Source organism: Aulostomus chinensis, chromosome 1 (genome assembly GCF_037954235.1).
Source record: "Aulostomus chinensis isolate RoL2024-O1b breed Wild chromosome 1, RoL_Achi_v1.0, whole genome shotgun sequence".
In the NCBI taxonomy this organism is placed as follows: Eukaryota; Metazoa; Chordata; class Actinopteri; order Syngnathiformes; family Aulostomidae; genus Aulostomus; species Aulostomus chinensis.
In genome coordinates this window covers 8,272,309-8,293,269 of record NC_141320.1, presented here as the reverse complement: position 1 = coordinate 8,293,269, position 20,961 = coordinate 8,272,309, and the positions used below count along the sequence as shown (strand labels likewise).

The following is a 20,961-nucleotide window of genomic DNA, read 5'->3' as shown; positions in this document are numbered from 1 at the left end:
GGATTTGCCGATTACACCGTTGGATTGGGGCCGGCGATCCGGCCGCGGTTAGGCGGGGGCTCAGGCCCTGACAACGCTGCTTGCAGCTTTAATTATTCTTTCTTTCTTCTCCCGCCACTTTGACGCTTAATATGACCCCCTGAACATGCATGAAATTCGCTGAAATTTGGTACGCACGTCGGTTCTGGCGAAAAATTCGATATTTAAAAAAAAAAAATTGCAATAACTCTATAGCGCCACCTAGGGAGGCAAAAAACCAATTCTAAAAAATTGGACCGCTATAACTTCTTGCACGAATGTCCCACACACACGGGACCATCACCGTTGCACTCGTCTCATCAAGACGAAAAATTCATACGCTCTGACCTCTCACCTATCTACAACACAATGTCCACAAATTGGACAAAACTGTCAAAATGAGGACTTTTGCTCCTCCCCGAACAAAATCTATCTCCTCCTAAACCGTAAATGGCATCGCTTCCAGACTTTCACACATTACTCTCCCAACTGTGCTGATTAAAAGTTCAGTAAGAATAATATACTACGCGCTCGGTTTGGATTTTATAAGCCGTCAAAGTCGGGGAGACACGTTTTACGTTACAATGGAAGTCAATGGGGAGGCCGTGTCCTCTCATGGTACATACTTTCAAACAAACGCTTCTCACATCTACACTGAAACTCACACACCTTCACAAAACACACAATGGATTCCTCAGAAAAATCTCTACAAAAATATGGAATTGTATTCCACTTCCAAGCAACAAATGCAGAGTTATTTGCTTTTCACACACTAAAAATGTGCATTTTTTAGCTGCTCTCCACTCTAGCACAGATGGCAGAGATTTGTTTACTGTAGTCATGGAAACCACAATTGGAGGATCTTTGCCCTCAGGTACATACTCTCAAACAAACACTTGTATCTTCTAAACTAAAAGACTCACACCTTCAGAAAACACACCATTGAATTCCTGAGAAAAAACTCTACGCACTGATGTCTTTACTTTCAACTTTTGACCAACATATGCTGAGTTATGACTGTGTTTCACAGTTAAACTGCCAAATCCTCCTCTGCTCTCCACTCTGACAGAGATGGCAGAGAGCGAGCAGAGAAGGGAGGGGCTCTTAAATGGCCGGCTCTCAACTCTGCACTCACACTGTGCAGCGCACTGAGTCTCGTATCTCCTAAACTACAAGGCCTAGGGATTTGCCGATTGCACCGTTGGATTGGGGCCGGCGATCCGGCCGCGGTTAGGCGGGGGCTCAGGCCCTAACAACGCTGCTTGCAGCTTTAATTAGGGCCTGAGCCAGAAGGTACTTCTGGGCGAAGACCCTATTATGTTTCGAAGTCAGAGAGACACGAAGTCAGCGCTAAAAGCAGTAAAAACACACACTTAGGAGCATCACAGGCCTCTAAAAACATCACAGGGGGGTCCGGGGGGGGACGGGGGGTGAGGTCCCCCATTGAAACCAATGGTGGCAAAAATTATATCTGAAATTGCTCCGTTTTATTAGGGCCTGAGCCAGAAGGTACTTCTGGGCGAAGACCCTATTATGTTTCGAAGTCAGAGAGACACGAAGTCAGCGCTAAAAGCAGTAAAAACACACACTTAGGAGCATCACAGGCCTCTAAAAACATCACAGGGGGGTCCGGGGGGGGACAGGGGGGTGAGGTCTCCCATTGAAAACAATGGTGGCAGAATTATATCTGAAATTGCTGCGTTTTATTATTATTATTATTATTATTATTATTATTATTCTTTCTTTCTTCCGCGACATCTTAAACGCTTAATTTGACCCCCTGAACATGCATGAAATTCGCTGAAATTTGGCACGCACGTCTGGTCCGGCGAAAAATTCGATATTTAAAAAAAAAAATCTGGAAAAACTCAATAGCGCCACCTACAGAACTACAAAAGTAAAACAAAAATAGAATCGTTATAACTGCTTGCACGAATGTCCCACAGACATGGGACCAAGACCGTTGGACTCGTCTCATTAAGGCGAAAATTTCATACGCTCTGACCTCTCACCTATCTGCAACAGAATGTCCACAAATTGGACAAAACTGTCAAAATGAGGACTTTTGCTCCTCCCCGAACAAAATCTATCTCCTCCTAAACCGTAAATGGCATCGCTTCCAAACTTTCACACATTACTCTCCCAACTGTGCTGATTAAAAGTTGAGAAAAAAATTTACATAAGTTGCTCGGTTTGGATTTTATAAGCCGTCAAAGTCGGGGAGACACGTTTTACGTTTTAATGGAAGTCAATGGGGAGGCCGTGTCCTCTCATGGTACAAACTCTCGAACAAATGCTTCTCACGTCTAAACTAAAACTCTCACAGCTTCACAAAACACACCAGTCGATTCCTCAGAAAAATCTCTACAAAAATATGGAATTATATTCCACTTCCAAGCAACAAATGCAGAGTTATTTGCTTTTCACACACTAAAAATGTGCATTTTTTAGCTGCTCTCCACTCAGGCACAGATGGCAGAGATTTGTTTACTGTAGTCATGGAAACCACAATTGGAGCTTCTCTGCCCTCATGTACATACTCTCAAACAAACATTTGTAGCTTCTAAACTAAAACACTCACACCTTCAGAAAACACACCATTGAATTCCTGAGAAAAAACTCTACGCACTGATGTCTTTACATTCCACTTTTGACCCACATATGCTGAGTTATGACTGGTTTTCACAGTAAAACTGCCAAATCCTCCTCTGCTCTCAGCTCTGACACAGATGGCAGAGAGCGAGCAGAGAAGGGAGGGGCTCTTAAAGGGCCGGCTCTCAACTCTGCACTCGCACTGTGCAGCGCACTGAGGCTCGTATCTCCTAAACTACAAGGCCTAGGGATTTGCCGATTACACCGTTGGATTGGGGCCGGCGATCCGGCCGCGGTTAGGCGGGGGCTCAGGCCCTAACAACGCTGCTTGCAGCTTTAATTATTCTTTCTTTCTTCTCCCGCCACTTTGACGCTTAATATGACCCCCTGAACATGCATGAAATTCGCTGAAATTTGGTACGCACGTCGGTTCTGGCGAAAAATTCGATATTTAAAAAAAAAAAATTGCAATAACTCTATAGCGCCACCTAGGGAGGCAAAAAACCAATTCTAAAAAATTGGACCGCTATAACTTCTTGCACGAATGTCCCACACACACGGGACCAACACCGTTGCACTCGTCTCATCAAGACAAAAAATTCATACACTCTGACCTCTGACCTATCTACAACAGAATGTCCACAAATTGGACACAACTGTCCAAAAACCAACTTTTTTTACTCCCCGAACAAAATCTATCTCCTCCTAAACCGTAAATGGCATCGCTTCGAAACTTTCACACATTACTCTCCCAACTGTGCTGATTAAAAGTTGCGTAAGAATTATATACTACGCGCTCGGTTTGGATTTTATAAGCCGTCAAAGTCAGGGAGACACGTTTTACGTTATAATGGAAGCCAATGGGGAGGCCGTGTCCTATTATGGTACAAACTCTCGAACAAACGCTACTCACGTCCACACTGAAAGTCACACAGCTTCACAAAACACACCAATGGATTCCTCAGAAAAATCCCTACACAAATATGGTATTATATTGCAGTTTGAAGCAACAAATGCAGAGTTATTTGACTTTCACACACTAAAAATGTGCATTTCTCAGCTGCTCTCCACTCTAGCACAGATGGCAGAGATTTGTTTACTGTAGTCATGGAAACCACAATTGGAGCTTCTCTGCCCTCATGTACATACTCTCAAACAAACACTTGTAGCTTCTAAACTAAAACACTCACACCTTCAGAAAACACACCATTGAATTCCTGAGAAAAAACTCTACGCACTGATGTCTTTACATTCAACTTTTGACCAACATATGCTGAGTTATGACTGTATTTGTCAGTAAAACTGCCAAATCATCCTCTGCTCTCCACTCTGACACAGATGGCAGAGAGCGAGCAGAGAAGGGAGGGGCTCTTAAATGGCCGGCTCTCAGCTCTGCACTCACACTGTGCAGCGCACTGAGGCTCGTATCTCCTAAACTACAAGGCCTAGGGATTTGCCGATTACACCGTTGGATTCGGGCCGGCGATCCGGCCGCGGTTAGGCGGGGGCTCAGGCCCTAACAACGCTGCTTGCAGCTTTAATTATTATTATTCTTTCTTTCTTCCGCGACATCTTAAACGCTTAATTTGACCCCCTGAACATGCATGAAATTCGCTGCAATTTGGCACGCACGTCTGGTCCGGCGAAAAATTCGATATTCAAAAAAAAAAATCTGGAAAAACTCAATAGCGCCACCTACAGAACTACAAAAGTAAAACAAAAATAGAATCGTTATAACTGCTTGCACGAATGTCCCACAGACATGGGACCAAGACCGTTGGACTCGTCTCATTAAGGCGAAAATTTCATACGCTCTGACCTCTCACCTATCTGCAACAGAATGTCCACAAATTGGACAAAACTGTCAAAATGAGGACTTTTGCTCCTCCCCGAACAAAATCTATCTCCTCCTAAACCGTAAATGGCATCGCTTCCAAACTTTCACACATTACTCTCCCAACTGTGCTGATTAAAAGTTGAGAAAAAAATTTATATAAGTTGCTCGGTTTGGATTTTATAAGCCGTCAAAGTCGGGGAGACACGTTTTACGTTTTAATGGAAGTCAATGGGGAGGCCGTGTCCTCTCATGGTACATACTCTCGAACAAACGCTTGTCACGTCTACACTGAAACTCTCACAGCTTCACAAAACACACCACTGGATTCCTCAGAAAAATCCCTACAAAAATATGGGATTACATTGCACTTTGAAGCAACATATGCAGAGTTATTTGACTTTCACACACTGAAAATGTGGATTTTTCAGCTGCTCTCCACTCTAGCACAGATGGCAGAGATTTGTTTACTGTAGTCATGGAAACCACAATTGGAGGATCTCTGCCCTCATGTACATACTCTCAAACAAACACTTGTAGCTTCTAAACTAAAACACTCACACCTTCAAAAAACACACCATTGAATTCCTGAGAAAAAACTCTACGCACTGATGTCTTTACATTACACTTTTGACCAACATATGCTGAGTTATGACTGTGTTTCACAGTAAAACTGCCAAATCCTCCTCTGCTCTCCACTCTCACACACATAAGAGAGAGCAGCGAGGGAGGTGCAGCTGCAGTGACAGTTTGTTTCAAATTATTATTAACACTTCTGACACTTTCATACAAAAACCATTCTCGAACAAACATACAAAACAATCCTTTCCTCTCTTATACAGATAAGACACAGCAGTGGGGAAGGTGCAGCTACAGTGACAGGTGTCACCTGTCATACGATACGGATAGTATTAAATTCCTAACAAAAACATCTACGATAATATGGTCTTACATTCCACTTTTCACCACCATATGTTGACTTAGGACTGTTTTTCACAGTAGAACTGTCAAATCCTCCTCTGCTCTCCACTCTGACACAGACGGCAGAGAGAGAGCAGAGAAGGGAGGGGCTCTCAAACCCTAGCAACAAGGCTCTGTGAAGTCTCAGCTCTCTCCTCAATGGTCAGATCTGACAGCTCTCTACCAATCAGTTGCTGTGCTGCAATGCACTTCATGACGTGTCGTCATGCCACCTCTCTGCCAATCAGTTGCTGTGCTACTCTGTACTCCGTGACGTCTCTTCATACGAGCTCATAAAAGCTGACTGCTGCGTTGCCATTTTCTCCTGCTCGTCCGACCGGAGGTGAGTGCTGCTGTCTCTGTTGCATGATTTCTTGTTACTTACAGCCATGTTTCAAATACTCATTTTTGCTTCATTCTGTTTCGCAACACCGTATTTCCCCTTCTACCATGTACTCCGTAAACGCCGCTACATCCGCACTTCAGCCATTCCGCCTCACCTTGACAAACTTGCTAGGTCCTCGGGTCTATTTTGCCTCTTCTATACCGCTAGCTTCACACCTCACTTACCTTACCACCATGAACTCGCTAGCTTCTGACGTCTGCCGTTTAAACTCACCACCACAAAGCCGCTACCTCTTCGAGTCCGCCATTTCGCCTCAACGCGACTAGGCCGCTAGCTCCGCCATTTCGTGTCTCGTGCCCAGGCCGCTAGCTCCGCCATTTCGTGTCTCGTGCCCAGGCCGCTAGCTCCGCCATTTCGTGTCTCGTGCCCAGGCCGCTAGCTCCGCCATTTCGTGTCTCGTGCCCAGGCCGCTAGCTCCGCCATTTCGTGTCTCGTGCCCAGGCCGCTAGCTCCGCCATTTCGTGTCTCGTGCCCAGGCCGCTAGCTCCGCCATTTCGTGTCTCGTGCCCAGGCCGCTAGCTCCGCCATTTCGTGTCTCGTGCCCAGGCCGCTAGCTCCGCCATTTCGCGTCTCGTGCCCAGGCCGCTAGCTCCGCCATTTCGCCTCTCGAGCCGAGCCCGCTAGCTCCGCCATTTCGCGTCTCCTGCCCAGGCCGCTAGCGCCGCCATTTCGCGTCTGGAGCCGAGGCCGCTAGCTCCGCCATTTCACCTCGCCGCTACTCGGCCCCTCGCCTTCGCCATTTTGCGTCGCTGCACCAAATCAACGCCATTTCGCCTCACCACCACAAACTGCTACCTACTCCCTTTTACTTCATCATTTCACATAACTAACAGCTTCATATGTTTCTGTATCCATTTAACAATTTTTTAATTTATATCATACTTTATGTTTTTGAGTTGTTTAATGATTTTCTCTTTATTGTATCAGAATCAAGCATATTATATATAGTTATATTGTTTCACACTGTCAATCACTACAAATAATTATTCCACACGTTCATTCATGCCATCATTTCACATTAATAACAGCTTTTTATAGATTATGTTTATAGGTGTGTATGTATGTTTATAGGTGTGTGTTTATCTGTATATCTTCTATGTCTATATGTGTGTATATACAACAATACTTTCGAACACCTTCATGTCTACCTTACAGATTACCTGCTTGTGACTTGCTGGTCTGCTACATCTCGTGTATCAACAGCTATTCTTCCAGACTACTCTCATCTGCAAACTCAACACATACTTGCATACTCAATTCATTTACTCAAACGCATAACTTTTGCATACTTTCACAACTCTACATTCATTCACATATACACACACACACACACACACACACACTACTTTTACACATTGCCCATCTCCTACTGCCAAGGTAAGTTGCACTTCTTTTTAATTACCTCACTTAAGAAGTGAACATCTCTCCCGTTTGTGAGTACAAATACCATAATATATTCTCTTCCTTTCATTGTGAACGATCAATCAATATACATTCTCTTTCATAGATGCCCCGTGCGAAGGCCCACCGGCGTGCCCAGGCGACCAAGCGGAGGATGGCGGAGAGGCAGCCTTGGATCCCTGGGCCACCTATCCCCGAGTTTGTTGCTCGTATGTATTACCTATTCTTTACATACCTTGCCACTCCCGCTTAAACACTTGCCACAAAAAACCATGTCAGCCATGGCCTCACATTCTTGTACATGTCCATCCTAACAGGGCGCGGTACCGGACACCGCCATCGCGTGCGGAGATGGCCAACTTCACTCTACACCAACCACTCCGTGAAGTTGGTCACTCCTGCACAGACCCCCGGCCAGAAGGTATTGATCTTTCTCATTCTACATCATTGCATGCATCTATGCACTCATGCTTTGTGTGTGTTCTAAAAAAATGCTTTTGTGACAGATGGTGTTCGTCCTCGGAGACTCCCACCTGCGCGCCATCGTCGATGGCTTTGTGAGTATGCCGCAGGGTTCTCTCTCTTTCGGCTTCCTCTCTGTTCCAGGTGGAGCCGCCTCTGACCTCAGGACCGAGGTCATGCATGCCGCCCTCCCCTGGACCCCGGACTTGGTGTGCGTGGGTGCCCCCAGCAACAACCTCACAGCCAGCAGGACTGTTGGTGAGGCGGCGTTGGACTTCCGTGCTCTCCTGACCACAGTCAGCAGCCTCTGGCCGACGGTGAGCTTCTGTTTGTCATATACTGTTACTATTATGTCTTCCGTCCTATACAGTCACACTTGTTACTTATGTCATTATTTACATTCACACTTAACATTTGTTTTATTTCGCCCTTCAAGGTGTTAGTGATGGATTTCCCTCCACGCTTAACCATCGATCCGGCCTTGCAGGACCTGCTGCGTCAGGAATACCGCCGTGTCACAGCGCGCATGGGTATGTTAAACTTTTTTACACATCTTCTTGTCCAATCAATTGCATACTTCTATTTAATGTAGAGTACACCATTATAATAGGTATTTCTGCTTTCCACATCTCTCAGGTATCCCATACGTGTCTATGGCGGAGCACCTCCCAGTCCATCGGTTGGAGCTGTGGTGCCACGACGGTGTAAGTACAGCCAATGTCGTCTTTTACATATGTCACATTGTTTAACTGCCCTCTTCTCCCATGCCATGTGACCCTACGCCATTAAAGTCTGCTTTGTTTTCCTGTCTTTCAGGTGCATCTCAGCGACTCCGATGGCATGCCGGTTGTGGTGGACCTGCTGTGGAACGCCGCGGTCCGTCAGCTCGCCCCCCCCCCGCCACAGCCCACCGTGTCACCCCGCACATCGCCACGTGTGAGGGTGTCTCCCAGGGTGATCGTGACGGGACACGTTCCTGTGCCTCGTCGTCGTGACCCCCGGGAGTGGACCCTCGTTGGACGGGCATGCGCGGTAATGTATTTCACTACTGCATTATCCAAATGCACATTTCTTAACACTTTTTCTCATTAACAACATCTAACATATATCCTCCCTCCCATCTTTGCTTTTGGTTTCAAAGACTGGTACACCTCCGGCCCGACGGTCTGCCATCCCGTCCAACCCGGTGTGGTTCAGCAGTGACATGCTGGATGCCATGGAGAAGGTTTCACCTTCTTCTGGCTCCGGCTGCACTGCTGCTCCACCAGCTGGCCAGGTAACTATACCACTCATTACATCTACTGTTTAAAGCCTACATGCATATCAGATGTTCTAATAAAAAAAAAATCTCTTCTTCCTTCAGCCTTCCCCTGGGCATGGGAAGCGCCAGCGCCAACGTGTTGCCTCAAAGCCCAAAGGAGGAAAGCGACAGGTTGGTATTTGGATCTGTTCTTCCAATAACTGCAATATAACTTGTACCTGCATTTTGACTTACACTTAAAAATGCATTCCTTTTGTACTTACTCTCCTTCTCTTTATGTAGGTGCTGGCAACACCACCTGCCCATCTGACCGTGTCCGCCTCCAAGCCCCGTCCAGCAGCGCAGCAGGTTAGCCTTGCTTTAATTGCATACACTTTACTTCTTGTGGCTCATTAAAAACACCAACATTTCCTCTCCTACTTCATTTACATTTAACATTCTCCTTTCATCTTCTGTCAGGGGGAGGCAGCAGCCAAGGCGTGCGTGGAGGAGTCTGCGGTGCCACTGACTGCTGCCGTGGTGCCAGAGGGTCGGAGGAAGGAGGTTGCCGCAGCTCGCCCGGCCTTGCTGACGGAATCACCTGACAACGAGCCATCCCAGACGACGCACACGCCCGGCAAAGCTAAGTCTGACTTTTTGATTTCCTCTTTGCATGATGTAAGAGCAGCTAATGCAGATTCCAATGGCAATGATGTGGCAATGGTGGCTCCTAATAGCAGAGGGATTAAGGTAGGCAAGGTTGTGAAGGGCTCATTTCACCAGGGACATGGGCAGTTTAAGTATGGAGGACTGCAGTGTATGGCTATTGCTTTGGTCAGCATAGCCAAACACACTTACAGCACTGTCTTCTCCTGGAAAAGAGGTGATCTGGATCAGGTCTTAATTGAAGGTGATGAGTTATACACCTTCTTGCGTGACAGTGGCTCTTTTACACATCCCTCAAATCTGCTGTCTGTTCCTGATCTGCCAAAGCACTTGGAAGTTGATGGACAGGTCTGCAGTTTCCATTTTGGGGATGTACTGTTGGGTGAAGTTGGTGTGACTGAAGGGGAGCTGGTGGACTTTGGTGTCTTTATCAGTCTGCGTGATGGACTGGCCAGGATCTTCAGTCAGTACAGCACATGTCTCATGACACTGTGTGGAAACACCACTTCCATCATTCATCGGGACGGACAGTTTGCTGTGGTTGACAGTCACTCACGTAACCATAGTGGCTTGTCACATTGCCGTGGTACAAGTGTGGTTCTGCATTTTGCTTGTATTGATGACCTGCACCACTACATCTGCTGTTTGGCTGAGAGTCTCAGTTCAAACCAGAAACTTTTTGAACTGTGTGGTGTTCTTGTGATTCCGAGTGTAAATCCAGTTCCGTCTGGTGTGTCTGCAGACAGTTGTAGGATTGCAACCAGAGCTACAACACGGCCGACTTTTACTGAGAAAATGGTACATGATGGCTCTGTGCACATAACTGACGATGTTCCAACTGTAGCTGGAAATCTGGCAATGTGTAACATTGCTGACCAAAGTTCATCCCATGATGGCAGCACTGTGTCACAGGAAGAACCACACTGTAGCCATGGCATGAAACGCAACATTTCTCCTGACGCCCATGTGTCAAAGAAATTAAAGTTGCCTGATGACAGTACACTCAGTACAGACATAGACGCAGATGTAGAATTTATTAGCGCTGTTACAACTAACACGCTACTGTTTTGTCCTCTCGGTGTACATAATTGTCAGGTTTTATGTCAGAAGTTAAATATTGACTTTGACAAGTTCAATCCTCCCCTCTCCACAGAAGTTGGATTGATCGGTCCTCCATGTAAGAATGAGAGGATCGTTGCTGATGGGAACTGCTTCTTCAGGGCCATCTCTCAGGCAGTGAGTGGCTCACAGAAGCACCATCGGAAGATTAGATCAGCTGTTTGTAAAGAGCTGGAGAGAAATGCTCAGAAATATGTTTATCTTTTGAGAAGACAATATTCGTCTGTGTCACAGTACCTCCAGCAGTCCAGGATGAAATATGTTAATACTTGGGCCACAGAGGTGGAGATACAGGTCACAGCAGATTTCTTAGGATTTAGTGTTTGTACGTTTGTGGATGGACGTTGGATTAAGTATAGCAGTGCTGGTGACCTTTTGCACTCACAGTGCATTTATGTACAAAACATCCTGGACAGGCATTTTGAGAATGTGGTCTGTGTGTCGAAGCCTGGACAACAGACATGTTATGGTTATTGTGAAGTTGTGGATAGGCCAACTTACACCATGAGGACTACAATGCAGGTTGTTGTAGACAGAGACTCCATAGACAGTAACTTCCCCTTTGTAGTTTCTGACAAAGGTCTTGACACGGATACGGCTGTGCTAAGTGATAGTCACGTAAAAGTTAAAACTACATCTCGGTCATCAAACTATTTGACAAAAAAGAGAAGGACACAGCGGAAATTGAATATGTTGATTAGAAAGCAAAATACTCACGCGTATAGAAAAACATATTCACAAAATGTTGTCTATAGGGAAAGAAAAAAAGTACTGAGTCTAATTAAATATCGCACTCAATTAGAACATAAACTGAAAATACAAGCTAAAAGTAAAGCAAGGAGTATGACACAGTACCAGGAAAACCCCAACCACAGACAGAAAGTCAAGGACAAAAGTAAAGCTAGGAGTAGTTTGAAATATAGACTAGATATGCAACACAGACACAGTGTTAAATCAAGAAGTGTGTCAAAATATAGAGACGATGTCCACCATAGACAATCCATGAAATTTAGAAGTATAACCAAATATAAAGATAACATCCAATATAGACTGGAAGTTAGAGTAAGGAGTGTGGACAAATACAAACAAAATATTGTGCATAGACAACTAGCTAAAGACAGGAGTGTAATGAAATATCGAGAAAAGATACAGCATAGACAAAAAGTTAAAGCCAAGAGTGTGCAAAAATACAGAGAGAACATTCAGCATAGACAAAGACTTAAAGACAGGAGTGTCCAAAAATACAGAGAGAACATTCAGCATAGACAAAGACTTAAAGACAGGAGTGTGCAAAAATACAGAGACAACATTCAGCATAGACAAAGACTTAAAGACAGGAGTGTGCAAAAATACAGAGACAACATTCAGCATAGACAACAAGTTAAAGACAGGAGTGTATTTAAATATAAAGAAAATATCAAACATAGACAGAAAATTAGAGCCGCAAGTATCGTAAAGTATAGACAAAACATTCGGCATCAACAAAAAGTTAAAGCTGCAAGTAAAAAAATTGGACAAAAGTACCGTGACAATTATGACTTTAAGCAGAAAGTTATTGCGACCGCAAAATTAAGTAGGAAAAGTGCAGCTGAAAAGTGTCAAGACTTCAACTTTGTCATGGAACGCTTTTTGGAAAAGGTTAGAGACGGCCCTGAGTTCATTTGTTGTGTCTGTCATCGGTTGTTGTTCAGAACTCAGGTGCTGGGTTGTAGCTATGAAATGTACGCTGGAAATTCTGCTAGAGTTGCTGTTGCAAACCGATGCATTAGTGACACGTATTTGCATAGGTGTTGTAGTGATTGTGTTGTGCCTTGTGGGTTGGCAGCTTGTAGAGGGGAACTTTGGATCTGCCATACGTGTCACAGTAAGATTTCAAAGGGGCAGATTCCAGCTGAGTGTTGGGTCAACAACCTGACACCGGATCCCATTCCGCCGGAACTGGGATGCTTAAATAGCTTGGAGCAACACTTGATTGCGCTGCATATTCCGTTCATGAAATTGTTGGCATTGCCTAAAGGGGGGCAGAACGGAGTACATGGGCCGGTAACGTGCGTTCCGGCTAATGTCGTGCAGACAACCAATGTGTTGCCTAGGACTAGCGTGGAAGGGTCCATGATGCAGGTCAAACTTAAGCGCAAGTTGACCTACAAGGGACATTATCGATATCAGTTTGTCGACAGTACACGAGTAAGACAGGCGCTGCACTTTTTAAAAAGGAATAATCCTTTCTACAAGGACATTGACTTCAATGAGGATTGGGTCAATGACTTTTGTCGCCAGGACGATGGCGAGACTGAGGAGGTTCAGTCTGACGGTGAGGACGGAGCTGTCGTAGATGGGGCAGAGTCTGATGAGGTGAAGCAGGTCGTTTCAGAGGGTGCGGTGACAGCTCCGTCAGGTGGTCAAGACGACGTGATAGATGATTCAACAGAAATAATTCAAGATGAACTGTTGCATGACAGACAGCAGCACTGCATGTTTCAGGACACTTGCCTTATGCCTGTTGATATTGGTCAGGAAGCATTAGACCAGTATTTCGAGGACATCATCAACGTGGCGCCTGCGGAAGGGAATAGTCCAGTTAGGCTGCTTTCTGACCACACGAACGAGGCCAAGTGTTTCCCCGTCTTGTTTCCTCTGGGTAGGAAAACATTTCACGACGGGCGCTCGCAAGCGTTGACATTGACGCGGTACTTCAACAACCGGATTATGCATGCGGATGGCCGCTATTCCGGCAACGTTGAGTACATTTTTTTCAGTCAGTACATGTCTGAGACTGAGCAAGTGTCCTCTAAAGTTTCCGTGGCAGGGCGTAAGGGTAGGGCAGGTCACAAGTCCCAGAAGGTTAGCGCAGCGATGCTGATGAACGAGGACACTTTGAAGCAGATGTTGCAGGTCGACGAGGGCTTCAGATTTCTGAAGCCCATTCGAGGAACGCCTGCCTTTTGGCAGTCTGTTCAGAAGGACCTGTTAGCATGCGTCCGTCAGTTGGGGATTCCGACGTGGTTCTGTTCGTTTTCGTCTGCTGATCTGCGCTGGCAGAATCTCCTGACCAGTATCCTGAAGCAGGAGGGCAGAACGCAGACGGTAGAGGATTTGGAGTGGGCAGACAGGTGCGAGCTGTTGCGCAGGAACCCCGTGACAGCCGCAAGGATGTTTGATTACAGGTGGCATTGCTTTTTGAATGAGGTTCTCAAGTCTCCTTCACAACCGATTGGCAAAATCACAGATTACTTTTATAGGGTAGAATTTCAGCAGCGCGGCTCCCCTCATGTCCACTGTCTGTTTTGGATTGAGGGGGCTCCCCAAATTGATAAGAACACAGATGAGGAGGTGGTGGCATTTATTGACCAATATGTCACCTGCGACTTAAACCCTGACGATGACACGTTATCGGCTATCGTGGCATCGGTTCAAGCCCACTCCAGGCGACACACCAAATCCTGCTTGAAACACGGAACGTGTCGCTTCCATTTCCCAAAAGTTGTTTCGGCCCGGACTTTTGTTTGTAAAACGGAAATTAAAACCTGTACCTGTGATCCGAAGGCCAGAGAGAATCCTCAGTCAACAAGCGTGCCGGTCTGTAATTGTTTCCAAGACACGAATCCCATTAATAAGGAGACGGCACACGCCATTTTGAAAGCCGTGAAGAAGGCTGTTAAAAAAGCGGACGCAGGAGAAGTGGCCTACGCTAGCGTGGACCACTTGTTCCAGACTCTGGGCATTAATCAGGAGATTTTTGAGCTGGCTTTTAAGCGCCTTCACACAAAGACTAGGATAGTCTATAAAAGAGGGGTAAAGGATGTCTGGGTGAACCAGTATAGTAAGAAGTTGTTGAAGTGCTGGAATGCTAACATGGACATTAGCTTTGTCACCGATGCCTATGCAGTAATCATTTATATCATTTCGTATATAACCAAAGCCGAGAGAGAAATTGGGCTTTTATTGGCCAACGCACAAAAAGAAGCATCCAAACAATCAAATCTCTCTGCTAGAGAGGCTTTGAAAAAATTAGGAAGTGTGTATTTGCACAACAGGGACGTTTGTGCCCAGGAGTCGGTGTACAGGCTAACGAACATGCATCTCAGGGAGTGTTCCAGGAAGGTCGTGTTTGTGCCAACAGGGGCAAATGTAGTTAGGATGAGTTTACCCCTCAGTGTGTTGAGGCAGAAAGCCGCTTGTGGTGACATGAGGTCAGAGGATATGTGGATGCCGAATATAGTCGATAGATATAGGAGCAGGCCAGATGACGAGCTGTTTGAAGACATGTGTATGGCTACGTTTGCGTCTGAGTATCGTCTTCTCAGCAAGAATGAAAAGTCCAAGAACATGATTCAACTGAAGAATGGACTTGGCTTCATCTCGAGGAGAACGCGGTCTCAGTTCGCTGTTGTGCGCTACATGCGCTTTGATTTAGAAAAGCAGGAGGAAGCACACTATCAGAGTCTGCTTCAGATGTATCTCCATTACAGAGTTGATGCAGATCTGAAACCTGAGGGGTTTCATCTGTTCAGTCAGTTCTATAAGGATGGAGAGGTTAGGTTCAGGGACGGTTCGATGAAGTCGGTGCAAAGCGTCGTCGATGAGAACAGGGCCAGGTTTGAGGTCGATTGTCCTGAGTTGGATCACGCTGAGGAGATTGCTCAGCAAGGTCAGGTCGATGAGGATGTTTGGGGGGAGCTCTGTCCTGAGCTGGAAGCGGAACGCATCGAGTGTTTAGAGGAAATGAAAGAGCAAAGGCAAGGCGAAAATGCTGATGAGCATTTGGCCGACGCCTTACAAAATGTTCCCGATTTGGCGGCTGCCAAACCAAAAACAGATGTGTTTTTGGAGAGGAACAGGAGCATTTTGCCCAGAAGTGACGGCTTGGCCTTAGTTAGGTCTCTGAACGAGACGCAAATGGCTGTCTTCAACAAAGTTAGACAGTGGTGTCTGCAGAAGGCCATGGGTAAGAACCCAGAGCCTCTGCATGTGTTTTTGACAGGCGGTGCAGGGACGGGGAAAAGTCACTTAATTAGGGCCATTCAGTACGAGGCCGGGAGACTGCTGGCAACACTTTGTCATCAACCAGATAGCATTTCGGTTCTGTTAATGGCCTCCACGGGCATAGCTGCATACACTTTAAATGCAGCAACAATTCATCACTCGCTGAGTATTGGCACACACTCCAGCTTGCCCTACACACCCTTGGGAGAAGACAAACTGAACTCTCTAAGGGCCACATTTAGAGACCTCCAAATTGTAATCATTGATGAGATTAGCATGGTTGATCACAATCTGTTGGCATACGTCCACGGCAGGTTGAGGCAGCTTAAACAGACCGGTGACTTTTCCCCATTCGGTAATGTTAGCGTCATAGCCGTCGGTGACTTCTACCAGTTGCCTCCCGTTAAAGGGAAGCCGCTGTACGCTGGTCAGGTTGGTGTGGACCTGTGGTGCCACTTTAGCGTGGTGGAGCTGACTACTGTCGTCAGACAGAAGGACAGCTCCTTTGCTGAGATGTTGAACAGGCTTCGGGTGCGTTCCAAGAAAACCCCCATGTTAGACGGCGACGTCCAAATTTTGAAATCGCGAGAGACAGGGGAAGATAGCTCGGCCTTGCATATTTTCACCACAAATGTGCAAGTGGAAGAATTTAATTTGAACCAGTTGTTCCGCACGTGCCCAGATTATGTTGAAATTGACGCTAAAGACTTTACGCCGAACCGCAAAACCGGCAAATTGGAACCTGGAATCATTAGCAAGGGGCAGGGCACGTGTTTGGAATCTAAATTGTGTTTGGCCAAAAACGCCAGAGTCATGCTCTGTCGTAACGTCGACGTCCAGGACGGTCTGGTCAATGGCGCGTGTGGCACTGTCAGCTACATTGAATTTGGCCCCGACCCCACATTTCCTCTGAGAATTTACGTCAAGTTCGATGACGACAACATTGGCAGACAGAGGAGGACAGAGCGTCCACACGCAGCAGTAGAATACAGGCATTCTACTGCTATTGAACCAGACAGGGAGAAGACCAGGAAGCGCGGTTGTGTGCGGGTGCAGTTTCCCCTCAGGCTAGCGTGGGCTTGTACAGTCCACAAAGTACAGGGGTTGACTGTAGACCAGGCTGTTGTCAGTTTAAAGAAGGTATTTGCACCTGGGCAGGCGTATGTAGCTCTCAGTCGTGTTAGGGCCTTGTCGGGACTGATCATCAAGGACTTTGAAGAAAAGGCCATTTACTGCAAGGACACCATTAAGGAGGCCATGGCTAGCATGCCTCCATTTTTGATTGAGCAGCCTTCATCAAATACACAGTTCGCGGTGTATTTGATGAACGTACAAAGTTTAAGTCGCCACCTGCTAGACTTGGTGTCCTGCACGCAGCATTTGCAGCTTAACTGCATTGCTGTCACAGAAACATGGCTCACTGCACAGTCCTCATTGGACTGTGTGCAAATCTCTGGCTACGATTTCCACAGTCGTCCTCGGTCTCTGTGTTACAGCGCCGCTGACCCCACATTCTCCAAATTCCAGCAGTTAGAACGCGGTGGCGTCGGCCTGTATAGTTTAGCCCATTCGGACGTCGACATTCTGCAGGTACCCGATTTCAATCTGGAGTGCTTGGTGTGCCTGCACAAAAAATGGAGCATTTCCCTGGCCGTCATTTACCGTCCACCAGCGTATCCAAATTTGCTGTTCAAAGGCAATGTGGGGAGGTTGCTTGACTGGTTAACTCCAACAAGTAACACTGTTGTAGTCATGGGAGACTTTAATGAGAACATTTTGAAAGGGTCATCAATTTGTAAATTTATGGAAGAAAAGGGGTTCACCCAACACGTGACACAAGAGACCACAGAAAAGGGGACGCTAATTGACCACGTTTACGTTAAAACGTCACAGTACGACGTGGAATGTGCAGTCTGGCCAGCCTACTTCAGCGATCACGAAGGGATCCTGTGTAGGTTTTCTGTTTCAGATGATCAGGGGGAGTTAGATGACCTCGCCAGTTTGTTTAGCTTGGATGACTTGGAGGATTTCCAGGGCGATTCTGACCACCAGGATGACTGAGTGTCAAAGCTACATGGCTGTCCCAGGTCAAATACTAGCCTCATGTCAGCTCAGTTGGCTCTGTGTGTGCTGGTAGGACAAGTTGACTCGGACCTGTTGTTGATAGGAAGCCTGGCATGACTGTTGGCATTTGTTAGTGTAGAAAGTCCCACTCCACCTCTCTGTGCCCTTTTTAACTTTTTAACTTTTTAAACCTTTTTAACTTTGGCTATTTATTCTGTGCATGTCTTGACATGCACGGTTTTTAAGGTATTTATTCATGTATTTATTATTAACTTATTCCACTGTCACGCACTGCACTTACTGCAGTTTTGTAGTGACTATGAGTTGGTAGTTTAGCTCCACGAATCATGGTTCCACTGGTGCTGCGTGACAATCATGGGTCACAGCACGTTGTTGTAGTTGATATTTATAGTTGTTGTTGGTCATTTATAGTTGTTGTGAGTCACTGTCTGTCACATTATTGCTGTTGGTCTCTTATGAATGTTTTATAAATGTATCATGCATGTATATTTTTGCCTGTTGTCTCTCCTCTCAGCCCCCTCCCTCTTTGTATCTCTCTCTCTCTCTCTGTATCTCTCTCCTCTTCTCCCACTGCCCCCGCCCCTCACCCCCAAGTCTATCTCCCCTCTCCACCCCAGCCCCATCTCTCTCCCTCTCCCTCTCAACCCCAACCGGTCCAGGCAGGTGGCCGCCCACTTTGAGCCTGGTTCTGCCTGAGGTTTCTTCCTGTAAAAGGGAGTTTTTCCTCACCACCGTCGCCAAGTGCTTGCTCATGTGGGAATGTTGGGTTTCTTTCACTAAACTTGTAAATAGTTTGTTCATTGAACCCCAACGGGGAGAAATTTCATTGAAGTTCTAAATTACTTTCATTAATTATGTTCACTGTATGTTCTAAAAGCATTTTTATTTGACTTCAGATTTATAATTTACACTTTGTTACACATGCAGTGACTGTCTCTAATTGACCTTTTGTTCAAATTAATCAGTTAATAAATTCCCATGTTCACCACAGCTGATGTCTGTCTTTTATTGTCACAATAACTGTACATGGACAATGAATGTTGAACTTTCTAATCCACAGTCAAATGTCCTGTTTTCAATGCTGTATTTTGCCACATTCATGCTTGATGATATTCAGCAACTTAACTGGAAGAACCACAGTAAAGTGACAGCCAACAGGTAGCACAGACAATGATGAACACAAGGGTCAATATGACGCTGTCACATCTGCAGTCACACTTTGGGTCCAACTGGAGCTTCTACCTCCTCAACTTCAACTCTCACCACTTTGATACCAACATGGATGGAGGAGCACTTCTCCATCACCCTGGGATTGATGATGTCATTCAACACCTTCACTAGGAGAAGCACATCAAACTTAGACAAAGGTAGGACAGAAGATGACAGGCAGACGGATCAATGCTGTCAGCTCAGCACTTGGAGTCACAACTGAAAAAGATGGCCTGAAATATTACTATTGGCCAACATATGGAGAGTAAATGACTGTTTTTAACAGTAAAACTGGCAAAGTCCTCCTCTGCCCTTCAGTCTAATACAGATGGCAGAGATTTGTTTACTGTTGTCATGGAAACAGAAAGGGAGCATCTCTGCTCTCATGGTATATATTCTCAAACAAACACTTCTAGCTTGTACATTAAAAGACCCACATCTTTAAAAAACACACCATTGAATTCCTGACAAAAAACTCTACGCACTGATGTCTTTACATTGCACTTTTGACCCACATATGCAGAGTTATGACTGGTTTTCCCAGTAAAACTGCCAAATCCTCCTCTGCTCTCCACTCTGACACAGATGGCAGAGAGCGAGCAGAGAAGGGAGGGGCTCTTAAAGGGCCGGCTCTCAGCTCTGCAGTCACGCTGTGCAGCGCGCTGAGGCTCGTATCTCCTAAACTACAAGGCCTAGGGATTTGCCGATTACACCGTTGGATTGGGGCCGGCGATCCGGCCGCGGTTAGGCGGGGGCTCAGGCCCTAACAACGCTGCTTGCAGCTTTAATTATTAGGGCCTGAGCCAGAAGGTACTTCTGGGCGAAGACCCTATTATGTTTCGAAGTCAGAGAGACACGAAGTCAGCGCTAAAAGCAGTAAAAACACACACTTAGGAGCATCACAGGCCTCTAAAAACATCACAGGGGGGTCCGGGGGGGGACAGGGGGTGAGGTCCCCCATTGAAAACAATGGTGGCAAAAATTATATCTGAAATTGCTGCGTTTTATTAGGGCCTGAGCCAGAAGGTACTTCTGGGCGAAGACCCTATTATGTTTCGAAGTCAGAGAGACACGAAGTCAGCGCTAAAAGCAGTAAAAACACACACTTAGGAGCATGACAGGCCTCTAAAAACATCACAGGGGGGTCCGGGGGGGGACGGGGGGTGAGGTCCCCCATTGAAACCAATGGTGGCAAAATTATATCTGAAATTGCTGCGTTTTTAGGGCCTGAGCCAGAAGGTACTTCTGGCGAAGACCCTATTATGTTTGCTCGGCAGAGCAACACATTAGCAGCACTAAAAACACTAAAAACACACACTAAACAGTGTCCCAGGCCCCCCCAACACCCATGAGGCAACTGGGCCAGACGGCCCGGAGCCAGTTTTCACATACACACCCATTCAAAACCTGGTATTATACTGTTCTTGCTCTCAATGAGTGCGCGCTATATGCGCATAATGCGCATAACGCGCATAATCTAATTTGACCCCCTGAACATGCATGAAATTCGCTGAAATTTGCCACAATCGTTCGGTATGTCTCAACATTCACTAATCAAAAACAAAAACGCCACTAAAGTCTATAGCGCCACCTAGGGAGCCACACAAAAAAAAGATAATTTTTTTTAATTTCGCGCGCTATAACTCCTCACACAAAACTCCCACAGACATGGGACCAACACCGTTGGACTCGTCTCATCAAGACGAACAATTCTTACACTCTGACCCCTCACCTATCTCCAACAGAATGTCCACAAATTGGACAAAACTGTCAAAATCAGGACTTTTTTTACTCCCCGAACAAAATCTATCTCCTCCTAAACCGTAAATGCCAGGGCTTCCAAACTTTCACACATTACTCTCCCAACTGTGCTGATTAAAAGTTCAGTAAGAATAATATACTACGCGCTCGGTTTGGATTTTATAAGCTCTCAAAGTGGGGGAGACACGTTTCACGCTTACAATGGAAGTCTATGGGGGGAGC

The 20,961-nt window shown here is 46.0% G+C and overlaps 2 protein-coding genes across 2 annotated transcripts; both read left to right on the top strand.

The window, feature by feature from the left end:
* Positions 1 to 5,669: 5,669 nt before the first annotated feature.
* On the top strand, positions 5,670 to 8,265 carry LOC147270234 (uncharacterized). Its single transcript, XM_086205131.1, has 5 exons — positions 5,670 to 5,747; positions 6,966 to 7,420; positions 7,529 to 7,632; positions 7,718 to 7,990; positions 8,110 to 8,265. The coding sequence occupies exons 2-5, from the start codon at positions 7,318 to 7,320 to the stop codon at positions 8,263 to 8,265; spliced, it is 636 nt and encodes a 211-aa protein (XP_086061257.1). The 5' UTR covers positions 5,670 to 5,747; positions 6,966 to 7,317.
* A 49-nt stretch (positions 8,266 to 8,314) lies between these two features.
* On the top strand, positions 8,315 to 18,752 carry LOC147270233 (uncharacterized). The gene is made up of 6 exons (XM_086214199.1): positions 8,315 to 8,377; positions 8,490 to 8,705; positions 8,815 to 8,949; positions 9,037 to 9,105; positions 9,217 to 9,282; positions 9,394 to 18,752. The coding sequence occupies exons 1-6, from the start codon at positions 8,327 to 8,329 to the stop codon at positions 17,743 to 17,745; spliced, it is 8,889 nt and encodes a 2,962-aa protein (XP_086070325.1). The 5' UTR covers positions 8,315 to 8,326; the 3' UTR covers positions 17,746 to 18,752.
* Positions 18,753 to 20,961: the final 2,209 nt, after the last annotated feature.